Source organism: Perissodus microlepis, chromosome 1 (assembly GCF_051167445.1).
Source record: "Perissodus microlepis isolate ML-2025 ecotype Zambia chromosome 1, ASM5116744v1, whole genome shotgun sequence".
Classification (NCBI taxonomy): domain Eukaryota; kingdom Metazoa; phylum Chordata; class Actinopteri; order Cichliformes; family Cichlidae; genus Perissodus; species Perissodus microlepis.
Window position 1 is genome coordinate 18,476,772 of NC_140461.1, and position 24,088 is coordinate 18,500,859.

At 41.5% G+C, this 24,088-nt stretch overlaps 2 protein-coding genes and 1 pseudogene across 4 annotated transcripts; all 3 read left to right on the top strand.

The window, feature by feature from the left end:
* Positions 1-640: 640 nt before the first annotated feature.
* Positions 641-13,315, top strand: myzap (myocardial zonula adherens protein). 3 transcript variants are annotated; one of them, XM_084933347.1, is made up of 14 exons: positions 641-1,142; positions 1,892-1,972; positions 5,108-5,200; positions 6,184-6,345; positions 6,461-6,553; positions 6,667-6,780; positions 6,895-7,047; positions 7,670-7,795; positions 7,948-8,076; positions 8,713-8,807; positions 9,446-9,551; positions 9,980-10,063; positions 10,286-10,392; positions 10,481-13,315. In XM_084933347.1, exons 1-14 carry the CDS (start codon positions 1,065-1,067, stop codon positions 11,079-11,081), a joined length of 2,022 nt encoding a protein of 673 aa, XP_084789473.1. In that variant the 5' UTR covers positions 641-1,064; the 3' UTR covers positions 11,082-13,315. The 3 variants fall into 3 exon arrangements, with proteins under 3 accessions (XP_084789473.1, XP_084789483.1, XP_084789490.1); XM_084933357.1 differs by having other exon boundaries at positions 642-1,142; positions 10,829-13,315; XM_084933364.1 differs by having other exon boundaries at positions 642-1,142; positions 10,824-11,146.
* Positions 13,316-13,425: 110 nt separating this feature from the next.
* Positions 13,426-19,019, top strand: LOC146393711 (uncharacterized; annotated as a pseudogene).
* Positions 19,020-19,172: 153 nt separating this feature from the next.
* On the top strand, positions 19,173-23,745 carry polr2m (RNA polymerase II subunit M). Its single transcript, XM_084933377.1, has 4 exons — positions 19,173-19,505; positions 21,026-21,622; positions 21,786-22,008; positions 23,046-23,745. Exons 1-4 carry the CDS (start codon positions 19,396-19,398, stop codon positions 23,187-23,189), a joined length of 1,074 nt encoding a protein of 357 aa, XP_084789503.1. The 5' UTR covers positions 19,173-19,395; the 3' UTR covers positions 23,190-23,745.
* The last annotated feature ends 343 nt before the right edge of the window (positions 23,746-24,088 follow it).

A 24,088-nucleotide genomic window follows, 5' to 3' on the forward strand; every position in this document is an offset into this window, starting at 1 on the left:
AGGAAACAGACACAGAAGGAAAGTAGGAGAAAGAAGTGAGGAAACTAATAAACTCTGATATAAACAGACCTTTGAAATCACAGGGCATGACATACTGTCCATTCAGACATGGAAGTCTATGAGCTTTTGTTTTTTGTCTTTTTATTCTATGGCCTGTCTTCCTACATATAACCTCCAATTTAAATTATATTATGGACTTTTGTTAGCAAATTTAAAAAAGAATAACTCTCTTGGTTTATGTAAAGGTTTCAATCAGATGAAGACGCTTAATTTTTTAAAGGTTATTATATAAGAGCCCCCATAATGCACTTGGCAGTCCTACCTGCGAGAGCAAATAATGAGGGAGAAATCAGATTCCATCGCAATGAAAATTCTTTATTTTAAGTCTTTAAAAAAACCCTTCCTCTGCCACTCAATGTGTTTTTTTTCTCTTCTCACAAAGCAAAACTTAATCTAAATGTGTTTTAAGTCTAATAACTCCTGTATGTATAACAGGCCTGGCAGGCAGTTATTGTCTCACTGCTTCATGTGAACAGTGGGCTCCTCTTATTAGCCACTCCCTCTGATAAGGCGCGCTCCACCTGTCCCAGCCCGAGTAAAAGGACCCGCCCTGCCTGTGAAAGTCCTGCTCTCAGGGCCAGGAGGCGCAAAAGAGCGAAGCAGGTGAAATGTGGCCCGACAGGTCTGATGGGAGTGCAGAGAGACGTAGTCAGTGCAGAGAGGATTGCTGAGTGACTGACAAGCCTGTCCGTCAGGTGGCTTTAGGAGCAGTCTGGCTGGAATTAGGACAATGACATTGTTGTGTTTGTGCTGCTGAGAGCTGGTTTGCACCTGTTCATTTCACTGACTGAGGGGGAACCTCGCAGCCCTGAGGATACCCACTGCAGACGCAGCAGCAGAAGCAGACTTAGAGTGGAATTTCCCTCCTGTTCCCAGGCTGGGGCCGGGGGCGAATGGTCGCTCTGAGAATCTGAGCAGAACTCAGGAAGGAGATTGAGAGGAAGGGTGGGAGGACAGCCAGAGAGGGAGAGGAAGAGAAGCTAGGAGTGGACATTAGAGGAGACATGCTTCGCTACGGTTCAAGACCAACTGTTTCCACCACCACCACCACAACAGAGGACTCTCCAGAGGCTTTAAGAGAGGTAAGAAGCTCGAGAGAAGCGAGAACACTGAAGATCTCTCTGTCTTTCCCCCGATTTCTCTCTGCTCTCATCTTCTCTCTGTGTTTTGTCCAGTCCAGTGTTTTTTCCTCCCCTCTTCTGTTTGTCGGCTGTTGCTTTTAACTCTGCTGACACTTGTTTTCCTGTCTGTAAGCAAAGAGGTCTATTTTCTCTCTCTCTAACGTTTTCTGACTCTGTTGTAGGATGTGTGGCTCTGTTCACTAACACGAGTGTGTAATGGGAGCTGAGCGTGCAGGAGGCAGAGCTGTCATGTTTATTTGAACAGCTCTCTGATAAAACAGGCCTTTGTACTTGCCCCACGTTTTATTTTATTCCCATGGTCGCCTCATGCAGGTCAACACGTACCGTAATATTTAGTGAAGCACGCTTGTAGGGTCTGCTGAAGAGTTCAGTTTTTTTTCTTTGTACTAAATTTCTTATGAAAAACCTCAAAATAGTAAAAAATCAAACAGAGTTCCCACTTTCCATGTATCTGTTTTACATTTTTACATTTGACTCTGTTTTGCATTTACATAAACTTTGTTTGGTGCCCTGTTGCTGCTGTATTTGAATAAGCTCACAGAATTTTTTAGTTGACAGTTCAAGCTTTGCCACAATGTCAGAGATATTTAGATCTGAATTTTTATCTTTCTTCATGATGACCATCTGTAAATTCCCCTAAATTCAAACATTTGCCTTTTTTGTCTGTGTGTGTTTGTTTTGTTTTCCAGAGGAGAATCAGACGCCTGAGACTGACTCTGTATCCCGGAGAAAATGGAAACAAGGAGCCCAAAACTGAAAAGTCAGACACTGTAAGTTTTGCGTCTCCCTCAGTGTTACCTCCACCCTGTTACTCCGGCCAGAACTGGCTTCAAATCCATACGGTACAATACGTAAAGTTACATTAAAGAGGAAACGTCATCACACTCACTGACACTGCTGATCAGAAATAGTGACGTGTGGGAGTAAAAGCACCAATAAAAACCAAACAGAAACCCCTCCCACACACACCTTAATTCATCTTATAAACCATTAAAAGAAAGATGGTGGAAAAGCTGAGATTTATGTGCTTTTTATCATCTGGTCCAGTTATGCAGTCATGACAGGAGGGCGTGTGTGTGTGAGAGAGATAATGCACACACAGCTGTTTTACATTTACTTCAAAGCTCTGCTCCATCTGTGCTCTAAAACTCTTCCACAGAACAGAAAATGCTAATAAGTATTAACAGTATTAACTCCAAAGGACGGTAACTAAAACAAACAGAGCTCATGAGAAATTAATATTTGCCTACCGAGGTGTAGAATTACTCTTAGTCACGTTTAATATTTGTTGGTATGCTCTGTGATCCTGTGAATTATGGCTGAGTCGACGCCGCAGGCTGCGTGGGTGTTTGCTGTTGGTGGCTCTGTCCCGGTCTTTGTTTGTGATCGGAGGCTGATGCCAAAGTTTCAGAGTGAAAGTGCGAGAACTGAGTGCAATGCTTGGGTTAGGTTTAATCTCTGAGGAGAGGTTTTTCCTTGTATAACTGTGCGGTGTGCAGGATCCAGAAACATAATGGCTAGTTTTGAATGAACCTTGTACAACATGTCCACTCTTTCCACCGATAGCACACTGAAGTAATCTCTGAATGTGGCTGCCTTTGGGAGGGTGTGACTGCGACTATTGGAACTGATGACAAAGGACAGTCTGATAAAGTGTGAACACAGAGTGGAGGGAAGCGCACGTGTTTAGAGCTGATGTGCACTTTAGTGTTTGGGAAGGATGCAGATTTGTGCCCTCTGCGAGTGGCAGCCGGTTTGTCCCAGAACAGACATCGGTGACTCCAGCAGCACCGTCAGCATCTGTCTGTGAGATGAAAATGGCAACAAGTGATGTAACGAGTGAACAGAAGGGTGTTTTTAAAAATAAAAACAGCTGAGTAACAGAGTAACATCACCGCTGCTGGGGGGGATTCATGGCAACACAAACTGGATTTCTGAGACCAATCCAGATGCAGATTTTCTTTACAGTGAGGTATTTCACAATCATCATAAAGCTATCACTTTACTCCACACTACCACTCCTGTTTTCTTGTATCATATGAAAAAAGTTTTCCTATCAGAAAGTATTAGACAACATGTCGCCTGTGACTGCTGGTTGTACCTTTTACAGCGCTGATGCAAGTCTGAAAGCAGTCTTATCATTCCTGAACCCTAATCACCATGAAGTCATCAGCCTCAGTTTCACTGAAGTTCAACAGCAAACTGAAGCTTAAAGTATACGTGGAACTGCAGCACAGAGTAGAAAACATCAGGCTGGAGCCAGTTAGAGGTTCAAGAGGTTAAAACTTGTGTCTAGTTCATCTGTTTATCATGTTTTCAGTGTGGCGCTTTAAGGTCTCTGCAGGCGCTGCTGTAATTACTGTGTTGTTGCAAAATACCTGCACATGTGTTTACACTGAGTACTGACGCTTGTTTTTCAGATAACTTTTCACTCTAGTTACACTATTTTAGATCTTAGATGTCATCACCATGGAAGGTCAAATGAAGGTCAGCAGGAATGTGGTAATGGGGACTGCATCCAGTTAATCAACGAGGAAGGAAATGACCAAAATATCTTTTCTCAGAGATATCCAGCGATACCGTGTTTCAAGAGGAATGCTGGTTCTTCGCTGTGAAGTTAGAAAGGGCGTGTCCTGCAACTCGAGACATCGTGGATTATATCCAACCGGCGACTGCGGCCTAGATGATATGTAGCACATGTGAATCATGACACACGCAGAGGAAGTAAACAGAGAACTGCTACCAGACGATGTTTCTATACCGGCAGCATTGGATTTCATCTCCGTAACAGCCGTAAAGTGAACACGGTTCAGCCCAGTGAGCTACAGTGAGCATCCTCCGTGCTTGTGTGACAAATAAGGAGCTAATCAGGTCAGACGGTGCAGTCATATGATAGAGGAGTGAGTTCATACAAACAAATGACAGTGTTAGATGACAATGCACTGATGCAAGATTATTTTACCGAGCTGTCTCCGAGCATTTTTTTTTTTTAAACATTTGTGAACAGCTCAAGCTCCTCAAGCAACAGAGGAAAAGTAAGCCAGAGTGCTTCTCCCACAAAACTTACAAAGGGCAGGTAAACACGGACCAGCATGTGGTCAAACACTGTAAAGTTCAAAGCTGAATGGGCAGCACGCAGGGCTTCGTGAAGCGAACTGATAAAGATGGCTGTGCTTCCCTCCCATCTGCTGGAATCCACATCCTCCCGCCTATTAGATGCCTTTTCCATTTCTCAACAGCAGGTCCTCTGTAGATTGAGTGGTGCAGAAATGTGAGGCTGGGCTCTGTCCACGAGACCACACTGGCGTCTTTGTTCCTCCTCGCTCTTATCTCTGTGAGATGTGGACACTGATGCCTCTTTTTCTGAGTGGTAGTCCTCAATGAATGACTTCTTTGTGTAGAGACATCTAAAAGATATCAGAATCTGTCTATCTCTAGATCTATCTATAGATAGATCTATCTATAGATCTATAGAAACTATATAATATTCACATACAGTTAAATAAATACTTCAAGAGAGTGTTTACTTGCATTTTTGTTTAGAATCCTGCACTTTAGGCTCACATGAGGCGTGCTGTAGAATATATACACAAATGATAAAGCTTAATTGAAAATGTTTTGTTTTACACGAATCATGGGTGGCATGGTGGTTCAGTGGTCAGCACTATAGCCTCACAACATGAAGTTATGGGGTTGAACCTGCAGTGTAGTGTTTGAATGTTGAACCTGTGCCTGCGTAGAGTTTGACTGAGTGCTTTGTTTGTACTAAAGACGTGGATATTAGAATTAGCAATGGACTTAAGAGCAGGCTCCCTGCTTGGATATGCTGTCAAGAGAATGGAAGGATGATTGAATGGAAGCCATCCACATCAGTGTTCTTGACCTGTTTTTCTTTTATTTTGCAGACTGAAAATGAAAAAGATGTCAATGGGATGTGGAAGAGGAAGAACGGGCTCATCCAAAGAGAGAGTCCACCTGGCCAGGAGTCACCTCAGCAGGTAGACAAAGCAGCCACTGCTTCATTGAGTGTGCCCTGCGCATGCACCGTGAGGCTGTCATTAATATTGTATTCACACATTCAGCATGAACAGAGGCTCACAGGTGACCGTGGCACATGCTGTGACCATCACAGTTTAAAGACAGCAGGCGTGTTCAAAGTGTTTCTGTTTGTTTTTATTTGTTTCAAGTGATAAACTATGGCAAAGCTAATAAAATGAGCTGGATGATGCAAAATTTAAACTTGACTTACTTAGATATTCAATTAACATTCAATTCAATTAGAATAACTGACTGCTTAAGTTACATTTTAAGCAGAAGAAAAATCCCTGCAGCGTCTGTTTACAGCTCTTCATCATTTTACACCAAATGTGTGTATATAAGGATATATGACCGCATGCTCGACAGTGTGTTTCTATTTTGGCGCATGTACACTGTGAAGCATTTTATAAATAAAAGTTATCAAGGAAGACCAATTGATAATGAACAAAAGTGTTAGCTGCATTTCTCTTTATCAAGTGCTTGCTTTTGCTCTTGAATTACAGCTGAAATACTGATTGAAATGTAGTCTCTGAGCTAAAGTTGTTTTTATTTGTGCCCAGGACTTTTGCTGTGTATTATTTAGTCATTGCATTGTGCCACACTGCTCCTGTGCTGGTGTGCATCTGTTTTCATTGGCTGTTAGAGGCACAATAGGCAGAAATGGGCAGCAGCTCATGTCCTGGGTTGCAGAAACACGACACCTTCGATGCACTCTGCACCATTTTTTAGCTGCACATTGCCAACTTCCTATTTCCACTGCACAGCAGCATGGGCGCTGAAATACTTGATCACTTGCACATATGTATGCATGTGCATGTACATGCAGACTCATGCAGTGCATCTGTAAGTGTGCACACAAACACAGAGACACCATGCCAGCATAAGCCTGCCTCAGCGGTAGGTAGCTACAGAAACCTGACCGGCACGATCCTGTCTCCCTCAGCACCTCGGAGACATGACCAATGGGGTGCCAGAGACCTCGCTGCGGCATCATGGGCCCAAAGTGTATGGTGTAGTGCAGAGGACAGGCTCGGATAGACAGGAGGTGCTGGCACGCGAGTGGACAACCAGTCACCTACAGGATGAGATGAGATACATCAGGGAGGTGAGGAAAGACTGAGCCTTCAGGCCAATCATTCTTTTACCATCACATCATCCATACAAGGCAGAGTGGGTTTCTGTTTAGATGATATCTGTGTTTTCCTGGTTTCTGTTTGCAGGTGAGAGATTCTCTTGAAAAGGTTAGAGAGCGGATGTATGGACAGTTTGGAGGAATGCAGCAATCAATGCAGAAGCTTTCGCAGGAACTCAGGGTAAAGATTATGACAACACCATGTGACCAGATGCACTGACATTCCTCATCAAACTCTGACCTGTAAAGCTGTAAATAAATCTGAAAAAAGCTGTGTGCCACGTGTTTCTGCAGGCTGCCAATGCACACAAGAGGAGTCTAGAGTCAGAGGTTAAGATCCGCACGGCAGCCATGGAGAACTTTGATCAGATGAACAGTTCCCTCATATCTGCTAACCTCACCTTGCAGGTAACAAATCAAAGTCACCAAACACTCCGAAGACATTTTCTTTTCCTTTTTTACTCCGGCAGCTGGATGCTGTTACAAAAAGTCTTCACTGACTAAAATAAGTTCCCTTTGCAGAAATCCCTTCTGGACGACTGTCAGAAGAGAGTGAGCTCGAGAGACGATGTGAAAAGTTTGCGGAGCACCTATGAGAAAACACAACAACAGCTCAGAGACAAGGAGTGCGAGCTGGCTGCAGTACAGGCTGAAAACCAAACTCTCAGGCTTCAGGTAGTCCTGCAAACACAAACTCTTTCTGTGGGAATGAACATGAATCCACGTGTCCACAGATTACAAAAAACCCCCAAAACTTTACAGTGGAAGTGGCTGCTTCTAATGCCACAAGGCCACGAGACCGAGATGTCAGCATGGCCAAAATAAATGGGTGGAATTCAAAATTTTCCCTCAAGTTTTGTGCAAGCGCTACTTTGTGTACATTTAAAGGGACGATGAAGTGCTCAGCTGTCCTGTAACAAAGTGGTCTGATGAGTCAGTAAGAGTGATGGAAGGACAGGACGTTTAGGACTTCATGATCCCTACCAACAGTGAATAAATCAATAAATGAAAGAACATTTTTCTATCTCTGCAGCAGGTAACATTAAAATCCAGCTTTACCGATCATCATCACAGTTCCTGAAGTTTTGAGAAACCATCTCCTGTCCTTTTTTTAAAATTTACATTAGAAAGCAGAGAGTCCAGCTTTCAAATCACTTTTATCGAGCAGCTCTGTTAACATATCATATTGCTGCGGAACAGAAACACATCAGCTGCATCTGCATCTTCTACCCTGAGCAGAATGTGGCCTAATCAGCTGAGCAAAGTGCTAATATTTGCTATGCTGTGGACTGTCCAGGTGGAATCTTCACGGGAGGCCAACGATAAGGCGCTAAAGGAGCTCTCGGAAAAGCTAGAGAAAGAGTACGAGGAAAAGCTGCTGGAAGAACAACGCAGGCACAGGGAGGAGATTGAAAACCTACAGGTCTGCATTCTTTGGTCCTTATTCACCTATTGACGTAGATTACCTAAGGAAATAACTGTACACAATTTACAAATAAAAAAGTTACAAAATTCTTGACAATGAGGCAAGCCTAAGCTGAGAGAAGAGTGGCAGACATATTTCTGTTTGCACAGGCCCAACTCGATGAGTACATCAGACGACTGGAGGAAGCGGAGAGAAACATCAAAATCGCAGAAGCCAAGATTGCAGAGAGGGACCAGAGGATCATGGAAGTGGAGCGTCTCCTGGACTGCATGGGAAAGGTAAGTCAAAAATGTAACGTATGTATATGTATTCCTGTTCCCTTGACCCTTGAACAAAATTGTGTAAAACAAAAATTACACAATACTTTGAGGGATCTGTCATATGTCAGTCAAATGTTTAGGAAACAATGAAGATGATACTTCTTAAATGTACAAAAGCAACCTTCTGTAAAAGGTTATGACCGTATAGATGTGCACGTAGTGGAGTTCAGTCCATGTTTACTGCATACAACATAACACAGCTGCAAAAACACCTAGGACCCACTACTTTAAAACCACATGCCTGATACCGAGGTTTCCCTACAGCTCAAACCGGTTGGGCACGGGACCACTGGGGGTGCCAGCAGTCAATCCTTTGACTCCTGTGGACTGTGGGGTGGGGCCTCCATGGATTGGGATTGTTGCCTTGCTTTAGTTGATGCTCAAACTGATAGGGATTGTTGGAGTTTGGAGTGTTTTCCTGCCAGGAGAATCTTTTCAGGTGGATGTTACGTGCCAAAGTTCCCCATCAGGACCCTGTAATCTAAGGAGACGACCGATGTCAGTGATTTTACGTCCCAAAAAGACTCAAACTTTTGAGTATTAGGATTTTCTTTCAGCCATAGGAAAACAGATAAAACGTTGTGATTTCCACAGGAGAAGAGCCAACTGGAAAAGCAGCTGAAGGACTGCGAACAGCGCCTACGCCTGATGGAGGTGACGGACAGAACTGACGAAACTGTAGCCAAAAGGTACAAATTAAAGTCCAGATAGAAAATTTAAGCTGCGCGTGAATCTAAAGGCTCTATTACAGCCCTTTCTCTAAAAGTGGATAAAACTTGGCCAAGACTGCATTAGATGTGAGGAAGTTCTTTGTCTTTGGTTTGTTTTCTCAAACATCAGGGATAAACTTTCATTCTTGGTGCAGAGATCTTAAACAAGGAGCTGCAAACACACAGGATGCACGATAAACCCCACCTCAGACAGCACATCCAACAATAATACTGAGAAATAATTGAATAGGATGGGATATTAATTAAAAAAAAATAAACATGTTAGTTTTTGTGTAAAAGTTCAGCTTAAAATTCTTTCGTACGTTTACCTAAAGTGCAGACCTGAAAGGTTTTTTCAAGTCAGCTAAGAACCTTCATAAACACTTTTTCTTGAAGCCTGAAGCAGAGCGGCTTACGCTTGGCCCTTTAAACCAGTTGAGCAAGATGCACTTTGGAGCAATTAAAAGGAGTTTTTCAGGATGTTTATAGCATTGTGCAGGCAGATTACCTACAAGGGAAAAAAGCACATAACTCTTTTCATCGATGTTTGCAAATGAATCAGGGTGCTAGAGTCCTATTTCCTTCATATGTGGGACTACATTGTGGTTGTTTTTTAGGTCCAAAGAGCTGGAAGGTGAAGCAGGTGATCTCCGCGAGAGGATCAAACATTTGAACGACATGGTGTTCTGTCAACAGAGGAAGGTCAAAGGAATGATTGAGGAGGTGAGTAGGATTTATTTATCTGTATGTAGACCATGGATTCAACTCCTCTGTTCCACTGTTTTGATAGTGGGAGTGTCTCATACATTTACATAAGTAGCCTGTTTTCCATTAAAACCATGGATAATGTCAATGCACACAAGGAACGGAGAACTTCACTGCACACAGAGTCAATAAAGGGCGGGACATCATGCTAACGGGTGAATTCATGTTCATAATTTTGATGGGAAGGGGTTAGAGATAAAGGGGCATTATTTGTCTTCATTGAAGTATTTATAGCTCAGTTATTCATTGCCTTCATTTCTATGTATGGAAAAACAGAGATTAGATAACGACTCAAGTTTGCTGTGAACTGGATTTTCCATTTCTGTTTTCCCTGTAAATTATATAAATAATGTTTTTAAAATGTTTATCTTTTTGAATTTGTGAAGGTCGAATCTCTGCGAGCTCAAGTTGCTCAGAAGGACATGTTCATCTCTGAGCTTCTGGACAGGATTGCAATAGTGGAGTGCGAGGTAGGATGAGACTGGTGTGTTTTAATAACTGGTGGTGTGGTGTGATAATCTGCTTCATGGCTTCAGATGATCACATGGGCTTCTGACAACTGAATAACTGTGTTAATCCCCCTCTACTGTTTGTTGCTGCAAGCGTCAGGTCATTTTTTTCATGCAAAGTGACGACAGTCTTTTGCATGTAACTGACCTGATATTTCTTGTTTCCTGTTTTCCTTTTCCTAGAATAATGAATTAGAAGACAAGCTCAAGTATTTTATGTCCACACAGAATAAGACACAAGAGGTTTTGGAAACCAGAGAGAGAGGAGTAGGCTGTGATCTGCTCCCCAGGTAGGATTGTGATACTAAGTAGCATTGGGTTGTGTTTTCTTGATTAGGAGGTGTTTTCTCACTCTGGTTTCTGACTGTGCTTCTGCAGACATGAAGCACAGAGGTATGATGTTGAGCCTGTTCAGTGTGAACCAACTCATCTCTTTCCCATCCAACCCCCATCACCTGATCATCCTCTATCACCTGTGAAACTCCCATCACCCACCGAACCACTGTCACCCACACAGCCTTTATCACCCACTCATCCTCTATCACTTAGACCAAACCCTTCCTCCATAGCGCCCTCATCCCTGGCACAACCCTCATCATCACCTCCCATTCAACATCCATCGATCTCTCTAACACTGCCCACTCAGCCAAGGACGTTTAAGCTTAATAACCCTCCCCCCAGCAGGCTACATTCAAGTTTACTAAGGTACACTCCTGTCCAGTACAGCCGCTTCCTGGATTCCAGACCCTCACAGGAGCATGGGACATTCTCCTACATCCACCCATCTGAGTCTGAAGCTGGTGTCAGTCCGGTCCAGCCTGGAGAAGACGAATTGGACGCACAAACAAGCAGAGGCACACACTCCATACCAGAAGAGTCCACTTCATCCCCGCCCTCTTCTCAACCACGATCAGGAGTGCGAGTTTATACGCCGTTCATGAAACTCATGGAAATGACAGCACAGATAAACATAGATTAAAGTTAAGTAGCAGTCCTGGAAAATGCATGAGCCAAGACTTAAATAAGGAGAGTCAATGAAGCTATGAAGCCATTTAGCTTAGTATAATTACTGAAAACAGGGTTAACAAGTAACGCACAAACTTCTTTTCATAAGCAACAAAATCAAAAACAACATTTTATCAAACTGGGAGTGGAAAAAAAACTGGAAATTAAAAGAAACTCACGGAAGTCATTGTCCCCAGTTATAAACTAGTTTGATCCAGATTCCCTGTCAGATGATAGCTTAGTTTCCATGTGGATGACAACATGAGTGAACAGTTTAATTACTTTTCTTTAAACTTGTTGACAGTTGGATTTTATTTTGTGTTTCCTCTCTTTTTTTGTATCAGTGCTAAGTAGAGAGCTAATCTGTATGTCAACAGTAAATATGTAGCTAAAGCTAAATAATAGTATCCTCTAACTTAGTCTGCGTATGCTGGGAAAGAGACAAGCGTATTAAAAAACTGGTTGGAGTAGTGCAGTAGTAACATCCTTTATTATTCTCTTACTTGAGCTTAACATTTACATACTATACGGACCATAAAATTGTCAAATTGGTCACAGCAAATTGTAAAAAATAGTCTTAAAAACAAATTTTGATAATGTAATATGATAACATACTCTGTGTTGGTATATAACATAGAGTAACGTTAACTTTAGGATTGAACGTGATAAAGTGGTGATGTAAAGTCAGGTTAGCCATTAAAACATCAGCTAGTGTGCTTCAAGAATACTGCTGACTCAGAATACATATGCAAAATAATAATATGTAAATAAACTATGTGGACAGAACTACCGACCTAGCTGCACATTACTCACGGTCTGATATCCCCGTGTTGATGTTATTATCATCATAATAATGTTGATCCAGCATCAACATTACACCTGACCAATGATGTTGGAGCATTCAGTGAGCCAAGCATTAGCTTAGAATTTAGCCAAATGCTAAGCTAATGCTAACCGGCATTAGCCAACCTAACTTGATAATGCCAGTTGGCTAACATTGCATAACTTTATAAAGAATATAGTTAATAAAACACACAATAACGTTTTATATAAACAAAAGAATCCCCCCTCCCCTCTTATCAACAAAGTGAATGGTCAGTTGCAATGTTGATCCTGGACCAAGATTATTATGATAATGCAGGGACAACACCAACACTGGGATATCAGACACAACACAACACACAGCACACCTGCAGGAGCGGCTCTGCCATGTAAATCCATGCAACGGGAGCATTAAAGTGTGCTCTTTGGAACAACCAATTCTTTGTAAATACAGACTGCCTGGCCAGGCATTTGACTTTATACAACTGAATTCTAGTATTAATAAGAATTGTCCAATATTTTTGTCCATATAGTGAATATAAGAGGGTTACTTATGCAATCAGAGCCATTAATATTAACTAGACCAAAGTGTGGAATTTTTCCCTTAAACCTCTATTGTCTTTGGCCATTTTTTAAAAATATTCTTTTAAAAATGTACTAACACAAGAATCTGTTTTGAGTCATTTTAATGTTGTCACATCCATGTCAGTAATATCTCACTCATTTATGTCGGAGATAATGATTTTTGGCCAGTGAAGCAAAAAAAGTCTTATGTGGGTTTCTGTCCCATGTTTGCACATAGCTCTAATAATGATAAAAGTAGCTTGATGTAGGATGTAAATGATGTGAAGCTATGTAAAAAATATTTTTCTAACTGATATAATATGGAATATATTTCTTTTGTTTACAGTGAATCTATTCTATTCATGTTGCTCACTGAGCTATGAGCGTTCAGTCCTATATGAAGGTTGATATGGTTATTGCGTGTATTTTCCTATCATTTTATATGTGGTCTGTACAAATTAAACATATGATATTTTGTTACTGTCAATAATATAATATTTATTACCATGCTTTGTGCCTTTGTGACAGCCTACTCTGTGATTCTGGTGGTGAAAGGAAAGCTATTTTAATTGGAAGCAGGGTAATATGATAAAATAGGACGTGGTAAATTCTTGAGAAATCTGTTATTAACGATATTAACTTTAATGTGGTGACTGCCGTTCCTGAGCCACTGGCACAAGTGTTATCCAGGTGTTGTCTCTACTGCCACAGCTGTGTTTGAAATAGTTTTATGATGTGCCTTTTCCTCGTTGATACATATAATACTACGATTAACGATGAGAGGCTAGCATCTGTTTGGATAATAAAGACTGTGCAAATGATCCTGAATGTGTCACAAGATGGCTGCGCTTACAAGAAAAAGTCTTTAAAAATGGGTTTGTATTTCTTTTATTTAGTAACACACTTTTATATAAACATGCATGAATGTGCGTCTACAGTGAATTCTAGGGCTTTTTATGATTGCATGTGCAGACTTCACAATATCAATTTGTAGTTGTCTGCTACTGCTGCTGCTTCAAGTTATTCACTGCATAATGGGCTGTGCATTGAGTAATCAAAATGAGCCAAGATATTTGCACACACCAGTCATGATTAGGAATGTGGAGCCGATATAACAAAAGCTACAACAAAAGAATAATTTACAGGTTAGTGCGATGAAGGGCTGAAAGAAGTAAAAACAACTGATATGTCCGTGTATTCATATGTGTCAAAGTGTATGAGGACAGCAAGACAGTGGTGACTGTTTTTGGCAGCAGCCTTTTTTGCATCCTGACTCATGTGTGTAAAGTGTTCATGCCATCAGCAATTTGTTTTTTGTTTTGTTGGGTTGAAAAATAAGTAAATTTGTGGATCACAGTGACACATAATGATCAGGCATATGATTTACTATTGCAGATGAAGTTTATTCTAAAGTTCAAGGAAAACAAAGAAGCACAGCATCTTCAGTTGTGTCTTGGCTGTTGTTCTCTGTGTAGTGTGCTGAGTTTTTTGTTTTTTTGTTTTTTGACGTGTTGCTTGAGTGAGGAGTACTGTGACTTCTGAAGTGGCTCTCACCATGTGACCTTGATGATGATAAGTTCAGAGCCAGCTGAGAGCTGGGTTGTCTACTTTGTTTTAGGTGATAAGGCAGAAAAGTTAAAACTTAGTTTCTTGTCTTGAAAAAAAAAACAAGGAGGTTTTGTGTTTCTCAGCCAAGAACAACTACAATTTCATTTTCTGTTTTTGAGAAAGGAGAATTTAAAATAATAATAATAATAATAAAACAAAGAGTGATGTTTTGTTTAAGTGGTGAAGAAAGCTAATACTGCAAAATACCGTCTAGTGCATGATCTGCGAGCAATAAATGAAATCACTGAAATGATGCCACCAGTAGTAGCGAATCCCCACACTATACTGAATCCAGTCACTCCAAAAGAACAATGGTTCTCAGTGATAGACTTATCAAACGCTTTTTTCTCAGTGCCTTTACACCCCGACTCACAACACCTGTTTGGCTTCACTTTTGAGGGACAGAGCCTTCACCTGAGAGGGTGTGCCTCTCAGGTGAAGGCAGAAAGCTACTAAACAAGAGAAATGAAGCCATAACAAAACTAAGCATTCACATTCTTTCTAACTGTCAGTGAGCCTGAGTTATGACCTTGGCTCCCTGTTTTTCTGCTTCCAACAAAGGTGGGGGTGAAGCTCCCGTGCAATGTGCTCTGTTCAGAAAAGCAAGGCCCTGACTCTCTGCACACAATATTCTCTTCATAACTCAGCAGTATGAAATGTCATGAAACTGTAACTCACTCACAGTAAATCAGCAGTATAGGATAATACAAACCTATCTAATAAATCTAATTATTTTCACATTCTTTTAACTCAAAAGTATAATGCAAACTAAAACTACATACTGATTATACAAGGAGTATGATGTGGCCTACAGCAGTATCATGATTCACTCATTTTGATTACAGGTACAATGTAATATATAACAGCATAATAATCTCACAACTGCTACAAGCACATTTACCGTTCTTAACACACGCGAGAGGAAGGCAACTGTTAAGAAAATGCCCTTTTTGGGTGAGACAGGCCCAGAGGCCCTGCATGCAAGCGTACTACCACACATACATGCAATGAAGAACAGCTTACACTACAGCACACACTATACATGCGCCTGTATCTCTCATTGGTGTTAAAGCAGGGTAAACTTAACAGAGTTTTGTTATCAAATGCTGAATTTATCCACTGCTGACATTTAACTCTTCAGCTTGACAATAGGTGAAACGTTTGTGAAAACAGAGAAGAAAAAATAAAGACAGAGTCTGGTATGACCAAGCAGTAATCAGACAATAAATTTAGTTGGTAATACAATAAATTGTGAGATGTTTTCTGTTTCATTGATGCAACACAAGTAATTTACTGTATGAAGGAAATTCTCTTTTGTGATAATATTTTGAACGTGCATTTCTGTTGACCTGTCAACTCAGCGCATTATAAGCTGATATGCAAATTAGTTGGTTGATACTAGATTTGGAAAAATGACTGGATTATAAAATAAGTGAATAAGATGTGACAAGGGTTGAAATTAGTTTCTTATTTCTAGTGTGTGGAGGAAGGTTTTATCATGGCACACATCTGTTTACATGAGAGGAAACTCCTTATGTGATGCGACATTTAGCAATTTGCAAATGTGCAGCACATCAGAAGGATGACTCTGAAATTACAAAGGGAAATTTTGCTGACAAAGCTGCAAAAGCAGCAGCCATAGCAACCACAGTCTTATTAACAACTCATGAAAACCACACCATTCCACTATCTGTACTGCAGGACGAACAAAAAGCAGCACCACCAAAAGAACATAAACAATGGCTGAAACACGGAGCAGTACTAGACACTGATGACATAATGAAAATAGCAGGAAAACCCATTCTTCCCGAATCATTGCACAAAACAGCCGCTCTAGTGAGCCATGGTTTGAGCCATGTCTCAACAGGAGGGATGATCTGAGGGATGGTCTTTATAATAAACCGACAATTCTACACTATAAATTTTGAAACTTCAGCAAAAGAATACGTGAGAACATGTATGACCTGCCAAAAACACAATACCCAAGGTAACTTAACGGTGTGTTCACACCGAACACATTTGCACTTCAACGTGTGTCCAAGAAAAATCCATCGCGTCTCAAAATTGCATATTTTGATGCGCGTGAACCGGAAATGTGGGAGGAAGTTGTGCCAGACAGGTATCTTTGCTAGACGGCAGCTGTCGAGCTAGCATTTGAAGAGAGAGTCTCCCTTCTCTATTTACTGTGGAGAGCAGAGCAGCGGCGTTAAGGACGTCCTCGCCGTACCTGGGTCCATCAGGTCCTCCAGACGCGTGAGCAGTTTGGTGAGTTTCACCATTTGCTCCAGAAGCTGCGCCTGGATGATTTCAGCGATATCACCGTCTTTCACTCGCCCAGTTTGAGGACCTGCTGTCCCGCATTGGTCCCAGAATCGCCCGCCTAGACACCAACTACAGGCACTCAATCCCACCTGCAGAGCGCCTGTCCATCTGCCTGCGGTTAGTAAAAGTGTTTACTACGGTAGTCCTTTATTGATAAGACCAAAAAGAGGACATTTTCCTACACCACCTCACCCATTTCATGCAATTCACATGGACTTCATTGAATTGAATGAGTGTGAGGGCTCAAAATACGCTCTAGTAATTATAGATGTTTTCTCAAAATGGCCAGAAATCTATCCAATGAAAAAAGCAGACGCAATCTCAGTTGCAAAGTGTCTATGCAACCATTTCATTTCAACATATGGAATTCCTACTCTGATAAGATCAGATAATGGAACCCATTTTGTAAATGACGTGATCAGCAAAGTATCAGCTAGTAAGGGAAGGTTTCACCCTCGCTTGGTTGCTTCATTGGTGAGGATGAAGTGCTGATTGAGCATTGCTTGCACTTCCACCTCCAGCCATTGACCAACTCTAGGGTAACCAAGTAGTAGGGTGTGACGGACCTGTACGCAGCCATGGGAAGGTGGACCCTCTTGGTTACCTTGACTACGATGCTCACCCTTACAGGCCCCCAGCTGATGCCGACAACAGCTGAACCACGAGGCAGACAGAAAAGATGGATGCACGACAACTCCCACCTAAGAGACATGACACAAGACCACATCCACCCTTGGATGAATAATGCCTGGTACCAGGGCAGAATCGGAAAATACAGACTGTTATGTCTGTTCTTATATGCCCAGCACGTTGACACACCCTACACTATATGGAGGGTTACAACACAAGAAAATCACCATTGAAGACGTTGGACTTGATAAAGGAGCATGTGATCAACTTTTCTGGATCAACTTCAATGTCACAAACCGGAATACAGCCATCCATTTCCCAGTGTTCTTGGACCAAACTCCAGGGAAGAACCACTCCATGTGCTATAAACAAAACAAAGGTAACAGGCCGCTTGGAAACACCACTAACTGCAACCGGACCGCTGGAGGAGGAGAAGGTGCCCCTGTGAACACGACTGGACCATCTAATGGCACATACTGGGTGCAAGGCATGGCCTGGCAATGTGGACAACGGGCATGTTTCATACTGCCCCCAGGCTGGACAGGAACATGTGCTCCCACATTCCTGTCAAACCACACTTTCAGGAGGACCGCAGTAAACACCACTTCTACAGTACGCCGGAAAATAAGATCAATGCTCCCTGAAATTCAACTACATGACCCAATATGGGGGAGCGACGTACCCGAGGAATTCAAATTATGGACTACCGGACAGAAAGTACTCCATTCATTGTTCCCCTGGGTGGGAACCGGAAAAAACATGCTGAGGATTGAAACTCTGGACTACCGTTTTGGACTTTTCTTGTCTGGTTTTCTTGGCTTTACACTGGCTCCTGACTACAGGTGCTAAAAAGACTACTCATTGGAGTTGGAACATTTTTACTTTTATTTTGTGTTTTTGTAACATGTATCCTGCCATGTCTAAAACTCATGATTAACCGCATAATTGTTTCCACTGTTGCTGAATACATAGCCGTGACAAATGATGATGATGATGATGACCCCGACCTGTTGGAACATGAAGACTTTGTGTGATTAATGATGATGTGACAGAAAATGTACAACAAGATGTTACATACTGATCTCTCACTTAAAAGTGACAACAGGAGGGAATGTCAATGGAAAATTGTACTTAGTAGTCAGTATAAGCTTTTAATGATATAAGTGTACATGTGATAGAATACTGCATGATGACCTTTTTATTACTTAGAACTGATTGTTCTTTATAAAACTTGTTCTGATATTTTTATCTGAATCTTCCCACAGCGATAGTAAGAAGCTGAACAAGCATTTCTGAGCTCTTACCAGGAAAAAGGGCTGCTTCCCACATTCCAACACACACACACAATCACATACGCACATGCTCACGTATCAACATTCCACTGAACAAATGTATTCATTATTGTATTACTTTTCTGTGTATAAATAAAGACGAGTGCAAGAACAGAGCGCACATCACAGGGCCCCCACTCTGGTGTGAGCACTCTGCGACCGGCCTTGCAAGTAAAAACTGCAGGCCTGTCTTTCTACTCTCTGACTCTCAGCTGAAGAAGTGTCTTTTAGAATGAATCTCTTGACAGGACTAAAAAAATAAAACTTAATGTTTACTTTGATTACAATTGATTAACAAAGATAAGCGTGAAAAAAGAAGCATTTCTCTTTTTGACAGGATCTGGGATACTTGAGAAATAGGTCTTGGAATAATGCATTCTGGAAAAAATGGAAAACTTTAAACTTTGACTTAGAGTCTGAACTCTAAAGGTAAAGTCTGCAGAGACTTTGTTCCAACGGCACAGCTGCAACCAAAACTGACTTTGAACTTTGACACAGGCTGGAGAGGACACAGCTGTGTTTGGGTCATTCTTTGTCAGTTGAACTGAGTGAGAAGTGGATTGGAAAACATCCGGACAGGAAATGCAGCTGTGGAAAATCTGAGACACCAGCCCAGTCCAGACTGTCTGTACTGATCGCACTGCTAAGAGAGAAAGCTCTTGCATCCAGGCTGGTTACCACGTTTGACCGGGAGAGGGCAGTAAATAAGCTTCACGGTCTTTACAGGGAAGAGGTGTGCTACCGTGTCCCGTACAGTGGGGGCGATAGAGGGCTATTTTTTCCACACAGGAAGAAGAAGAAGAAGAAGAAGAAGGGTCCCACTTTGAAATGTTGTTGTGTCATGTGTTGAAGAAGTGAATTTGTCACTTAAAGAGTTTTCTGAAGCTCTCTAATAAAAAAGGAATCAATCAACCGTTAGATTTACCGTAAACCTTCGTGTTTACGTTGAAGTTTAAAGCGGGCTCGTGCTGTTTGTGGATGGCTGTAGTTAGCTTACTTTAGCTAACAGTGATGTCCTCGTCGTGGACAGAGCGCCAGGGAGAGGTGGGAGACCTGGGACACCTAAGTAAAGAAGAACTACAGGAACTGCTACTCCGACAAGAAGGGATCCTCAGTAACAAGTAAGTTTAACCCTTAGGTTGTATGAGAGAAGCGTGACACTTATGCGCACGGCCATCCCGTTAGCTTTGATCCGGTTTGGTAAAGTGACTTCTATGTGTTCAGGAATATGCACTAAAACTAAGACAGATGATCTACTGACGACGTGTTTATATAAGTCCGCTTTAGCTCAGGTGAAAATATGAAATGCTTTTGTAAAAAACGATGCACGGGCGACACTACTCTGCTGTAACATGGGGTAAAAAAAAAACAAAAAACACTCGCGGCCACTTTGTTAGGTACACCTGTTTCGATTTCTGCTGCAACAGATGGTGCGATCAGACATTGGCTTAAACATGAAAGTATGGATGCATGCTGCTTTGTATGAACAGTTCAGGGAGCTAGTTGTGGTAACAATAATGATGATGATGTCAGGGACATTTTCTTCACACAATTTAGGCACCCTAGCACCGGTTGAGCATGATTTAAACTCTGCAGCCTACCAGGGTATTGTCAGTGACCATTTCCATACTTATGACCCATCTTCTGACGGCTGTTTCCTGTTTTCCAGCAAGTTTGTTATAGTTAACTAAAACTAGATGTAAAAAAACAAAACATTGTATTTAACTAAAATAAAAATAAAAAGTAGACCATTTGAAAACGATAAACTACCATTATTATTAATACCATCAGAAACACAGAAATCCTCTTTCTGTTTAACTAATATGGGAACACCTTTACAGATGCAGTTAACCTATAACCGCAACTGCTGAGGATACTTAGACATTTACACTGCCAGATTTAGTCACTGAGGCCAAATGGCACTAATAGGAGTGTTCAGTTTTATGGGTGATTTACAAATGTGGGGCTGTTTTCTAAACACGGGTGCAGTCATTTCAGAATAAGGTGCAAATTTATTTATTTATTTCAAACCTCAAATATGTAGTTAGTAGTAAAACACATGTTGCTGGCGTTGCTCGATCAATTTATATGCTTTATTTAAATGTTCTCCTCCCTATATTTCACACCTTGATAAAGAAACTCTTTTTTTAAATACTTTTTTTTAATGCCAAAACCCACTTGTGCTGGTGCAACATGCCGGTAAATCTGGCCTTAGGTTTTCATCACTGCATCAGATGCGTCATACTGCCTCCATTTGTATCTTTCTGCCAATTTACTCAAAAAATTATATATAATTTGTTGGAGTGCATCAGTAGTTTTCTGTGTTACACTTGCACCACATAATATTTCCAGACAAGTTTTCCTGGATTTTGTTCACATAATGTAACATAATATGTTTAAAAAAAAATAATTCTTATCAAAAATGTGATTGTATGGGAAGTAGGACCATGAAGTAGATCAGTATCAGCTTTGGCTGCCATTATCAACAATTAAGAGGAAAACATGGCATGAAAGACTTTTATTTGGGGTCAGGGAGGGGTTACAGACATGTATGTGTCTGACATTTATTGTTGCTCTCGTTGTGTATTGAAATATTGCTTGAAGTATACTTTTTGCAATGATGCGTTTGTGTTGTTTGCAGGAAGTTATTGCAGACGCTACCTGACAAAGGGAAAAAGATAAAAGACTTTTCAGATAAAGTGCGTCTTGCCATTGATGACCACAGTGAGGAGGAGAGGAGACGAAGCCTAGTGTCTGTTGCGAGGACAGAGTTACAGTTCAAGTACCAGCAGGCTTTTGCTCACCGGCGTGCTGCCTCCATCACACCAGCAGCCTCGCATCAAAACAGGCAACATGACGCTGCTGCAGGTGATGCTGCACAGGAGAGCGAGACCTCACCTGCCTCAGCTCAAGTGCAAGAAAACCACACTTTGGACGAGCAACGAGAGCCGTTTGTCTCCGGAGCGACTGCTGTGGAAACCATGGAAACGGCGGCTCGTGGGGCCTCTCTGAACTCTGATGAAACAAAAGAGGGTGACCTTGTGGAGGCCCTAGAAAGGGTCACGCTGTCTGGAACTACTACTGGTGGCAGCAGCGTATCCAAAGAGCCATTAAACAGCAGTGCAAGAGACAATTACTTTCTCAGAAAGCAACCACCAAAGAAGCCTCACTATATAACTGTCCTGGAAAAAACAGAGAAGTCTGCAGCTCCCAGGAAGCAAAAATTTAAACCAAATCAGTGAGTGGACTTTATTTACTACTTTCTGAACATTTCCAACAAAAATGCTCCAATAATCCAGATTTTATTCAGTAAGACATTTGACATAGTTTTCCATTCTGCCTTTTTGTCCTCTGTGTAAGTTAACTGAGTATAAATAATATGCACCTTAATGTGTTTCCAGGCTGCCTCATAGAAGTGACATCTCTCCATCAGGATCCTCGTCACCCAGTCAGTCCTCTGAAGGCTCATCGCCGCTGTCTGTGCAAGCCAGGAGGGAGCGGGACAGAAAACACCTGGATGACATCACTGCTGCCAGACTCCCCCCTCTCCATCACAATCCAGCCCAGCTGCTATCTCTGGAGGAGTCAGCTGCACTGCTGAAGAAGCAAACCAAGAAGCAGCTGGTTAGTGAGGCCGAGTGCCCTTCTAAGGAGGCTAAACAGGCTGGGTGGAAACAGCCAGTGCCTCACTAGATCACTTAGCAATATGGTTCAACCAAAGCTGTTCTGAATGTCTCCTTTTATACAAGAAATACATTTTTAATAGACATAAATTTTATTTAATACTTGGTAAAAGAAAATTAAGTAATTATCTGAACAACAATCATGTTTATCCTCTTGTCCTTTGTGCCATAAATTCAATCAGCATCTCACACTTTGATTCTCACTATTTTTAAAAAGTCAGGACTTTTATTGACAGCTGATACAATGGTGGGTTAGCATCGTCACCTCACAGCAAGAAGGCTGGTTTGTGGAGATTGCATGTTCTTGTGTCGTGCGTGGGTTCTGTCCAAGTACTCTGGCTTCCTGCCTCAGTCCAAAGACATGCTGGTGATTCCAAACTGAGTAGCTACTGCAGAAAAGAAAACTTTAGTGCAATAAGTATTTATAAAGGGATGAAGTCTCAGAGAGCTCGTTGATGCTGTTAATAGCGAACCCTTAGGATGCTTTAGTTTAATTAAGAATTAAACCTTTTAACAGTTATTATTAGAGAAAGCTGAACGAGAGTATAAGAAGAGTATTACATAAGACAAACTTAGGTACTCCTCTATGCTTGAAACTTGAATTCATATAAAACATATTTGTTCTTCCACATTGTCCTAAAGCATCATTAACGGAAATGCCATCTCTCATCTTCTGTTAAAATATTATCACAATCAGTTCATTGATTTCTTTGTTTCTTCTGATGGAAATCTTCAGGTAAAGGCCGCCCTGCTTGAGACGCTTTCTCGTCTCTAGAGGGCAGCATTCAAGCAGCGTAGGGACCGTGTACGTCACACAGTGTGCTGTTGTCAACTTATGGAGGCGGTTGAGCTCATTATCAGTCCTACTTTTGTTGAGAGTTTAATAGCAGTGGCTGTGCTGCTTTATAATAATGTGCTTGTTTTCTGTTTACCAGCCTATTCATGTCAGCTTTTTCTCTGTCTGGTGTTTAATTTCAGGAGTTGCAGGCCAAGCTGGCAGCCCAGAAACTGTCTGAAGGATTGAAGATCTCTATGGGGAGCTACACTCCTGACGGTGGCCCCATGGCTGCCTACAGAGAGGTTCACGATGAAGGAGCCCAGCTCTCCTCAGAGGAAGACTGATCCTGGAGGGCCAGCTGGGGAAACCAGTGTGACCTTGGCCCTGAGGGAAAGAGGCTTTGGACCTTGTGATCAGGACCCATCAGACAGGATTTTCACTCCAAGGGCAACAATTCTTCAGAGAGGAAAAGGGTCTTTTGCATGGTGTGAAGGAATAGTCAGTATCCCAGACTCAGCTCAGGAAATTGAATGACAGGTTGAGAAACTAGCTTACTTAATTGTCATTCAGTCTGTAGTGGGTTCAGTTGTTTCAGCGTCCTGCAGGAATAACAACACCTTCCGCTGACTACGACGCTTAAGTGCTAAATTTGAAACATGTGTCATGTGGGAAAGTGTTTCTTGTCAGCATGCTTAGACTGATGACATCATGGCTTTCAGATCCTGAGATTGCTGAGGTTTCTGTTTTTAGTATTTTTAATAATTCAATTCACTTAAAGCTCATCAGTGGTGACTGTTTACAGCTTTGTGGAGAAGCAGACGTGAGCCTGCAAATAGTTATGTCAAACTTCAATGTTACAGAATGTGTAACATGAACAAATAAATCACGTGATTTCCTAAATGCCTGTTTGTTGTTTTTGTTTTTTTTAATAACATTCACAGTTTTCATGGCATCAGTTTTCTAGAAAAAATTATATTTAAGAGATAAACGTTATTTAATTAACCTGACCTGAGTAGTCTCTTCAGTATAACATTTTAAAAGTCAGGTCAGTGAAATAAAATACAGGTACTGATGGAGTAAATTGTATGTTGCTTGTATTTTATACATGGTGTAATTGCTGTCTCAGCTTCATTGGCTGTAGTGTGATCAGTGTGATACACCTTTTCATCTACTTAATGTAAATGTAAGTCAGTGCATTTAAATTTGTGGACATAGTCAAGATGATCTGAGTATTGGGGTGAAG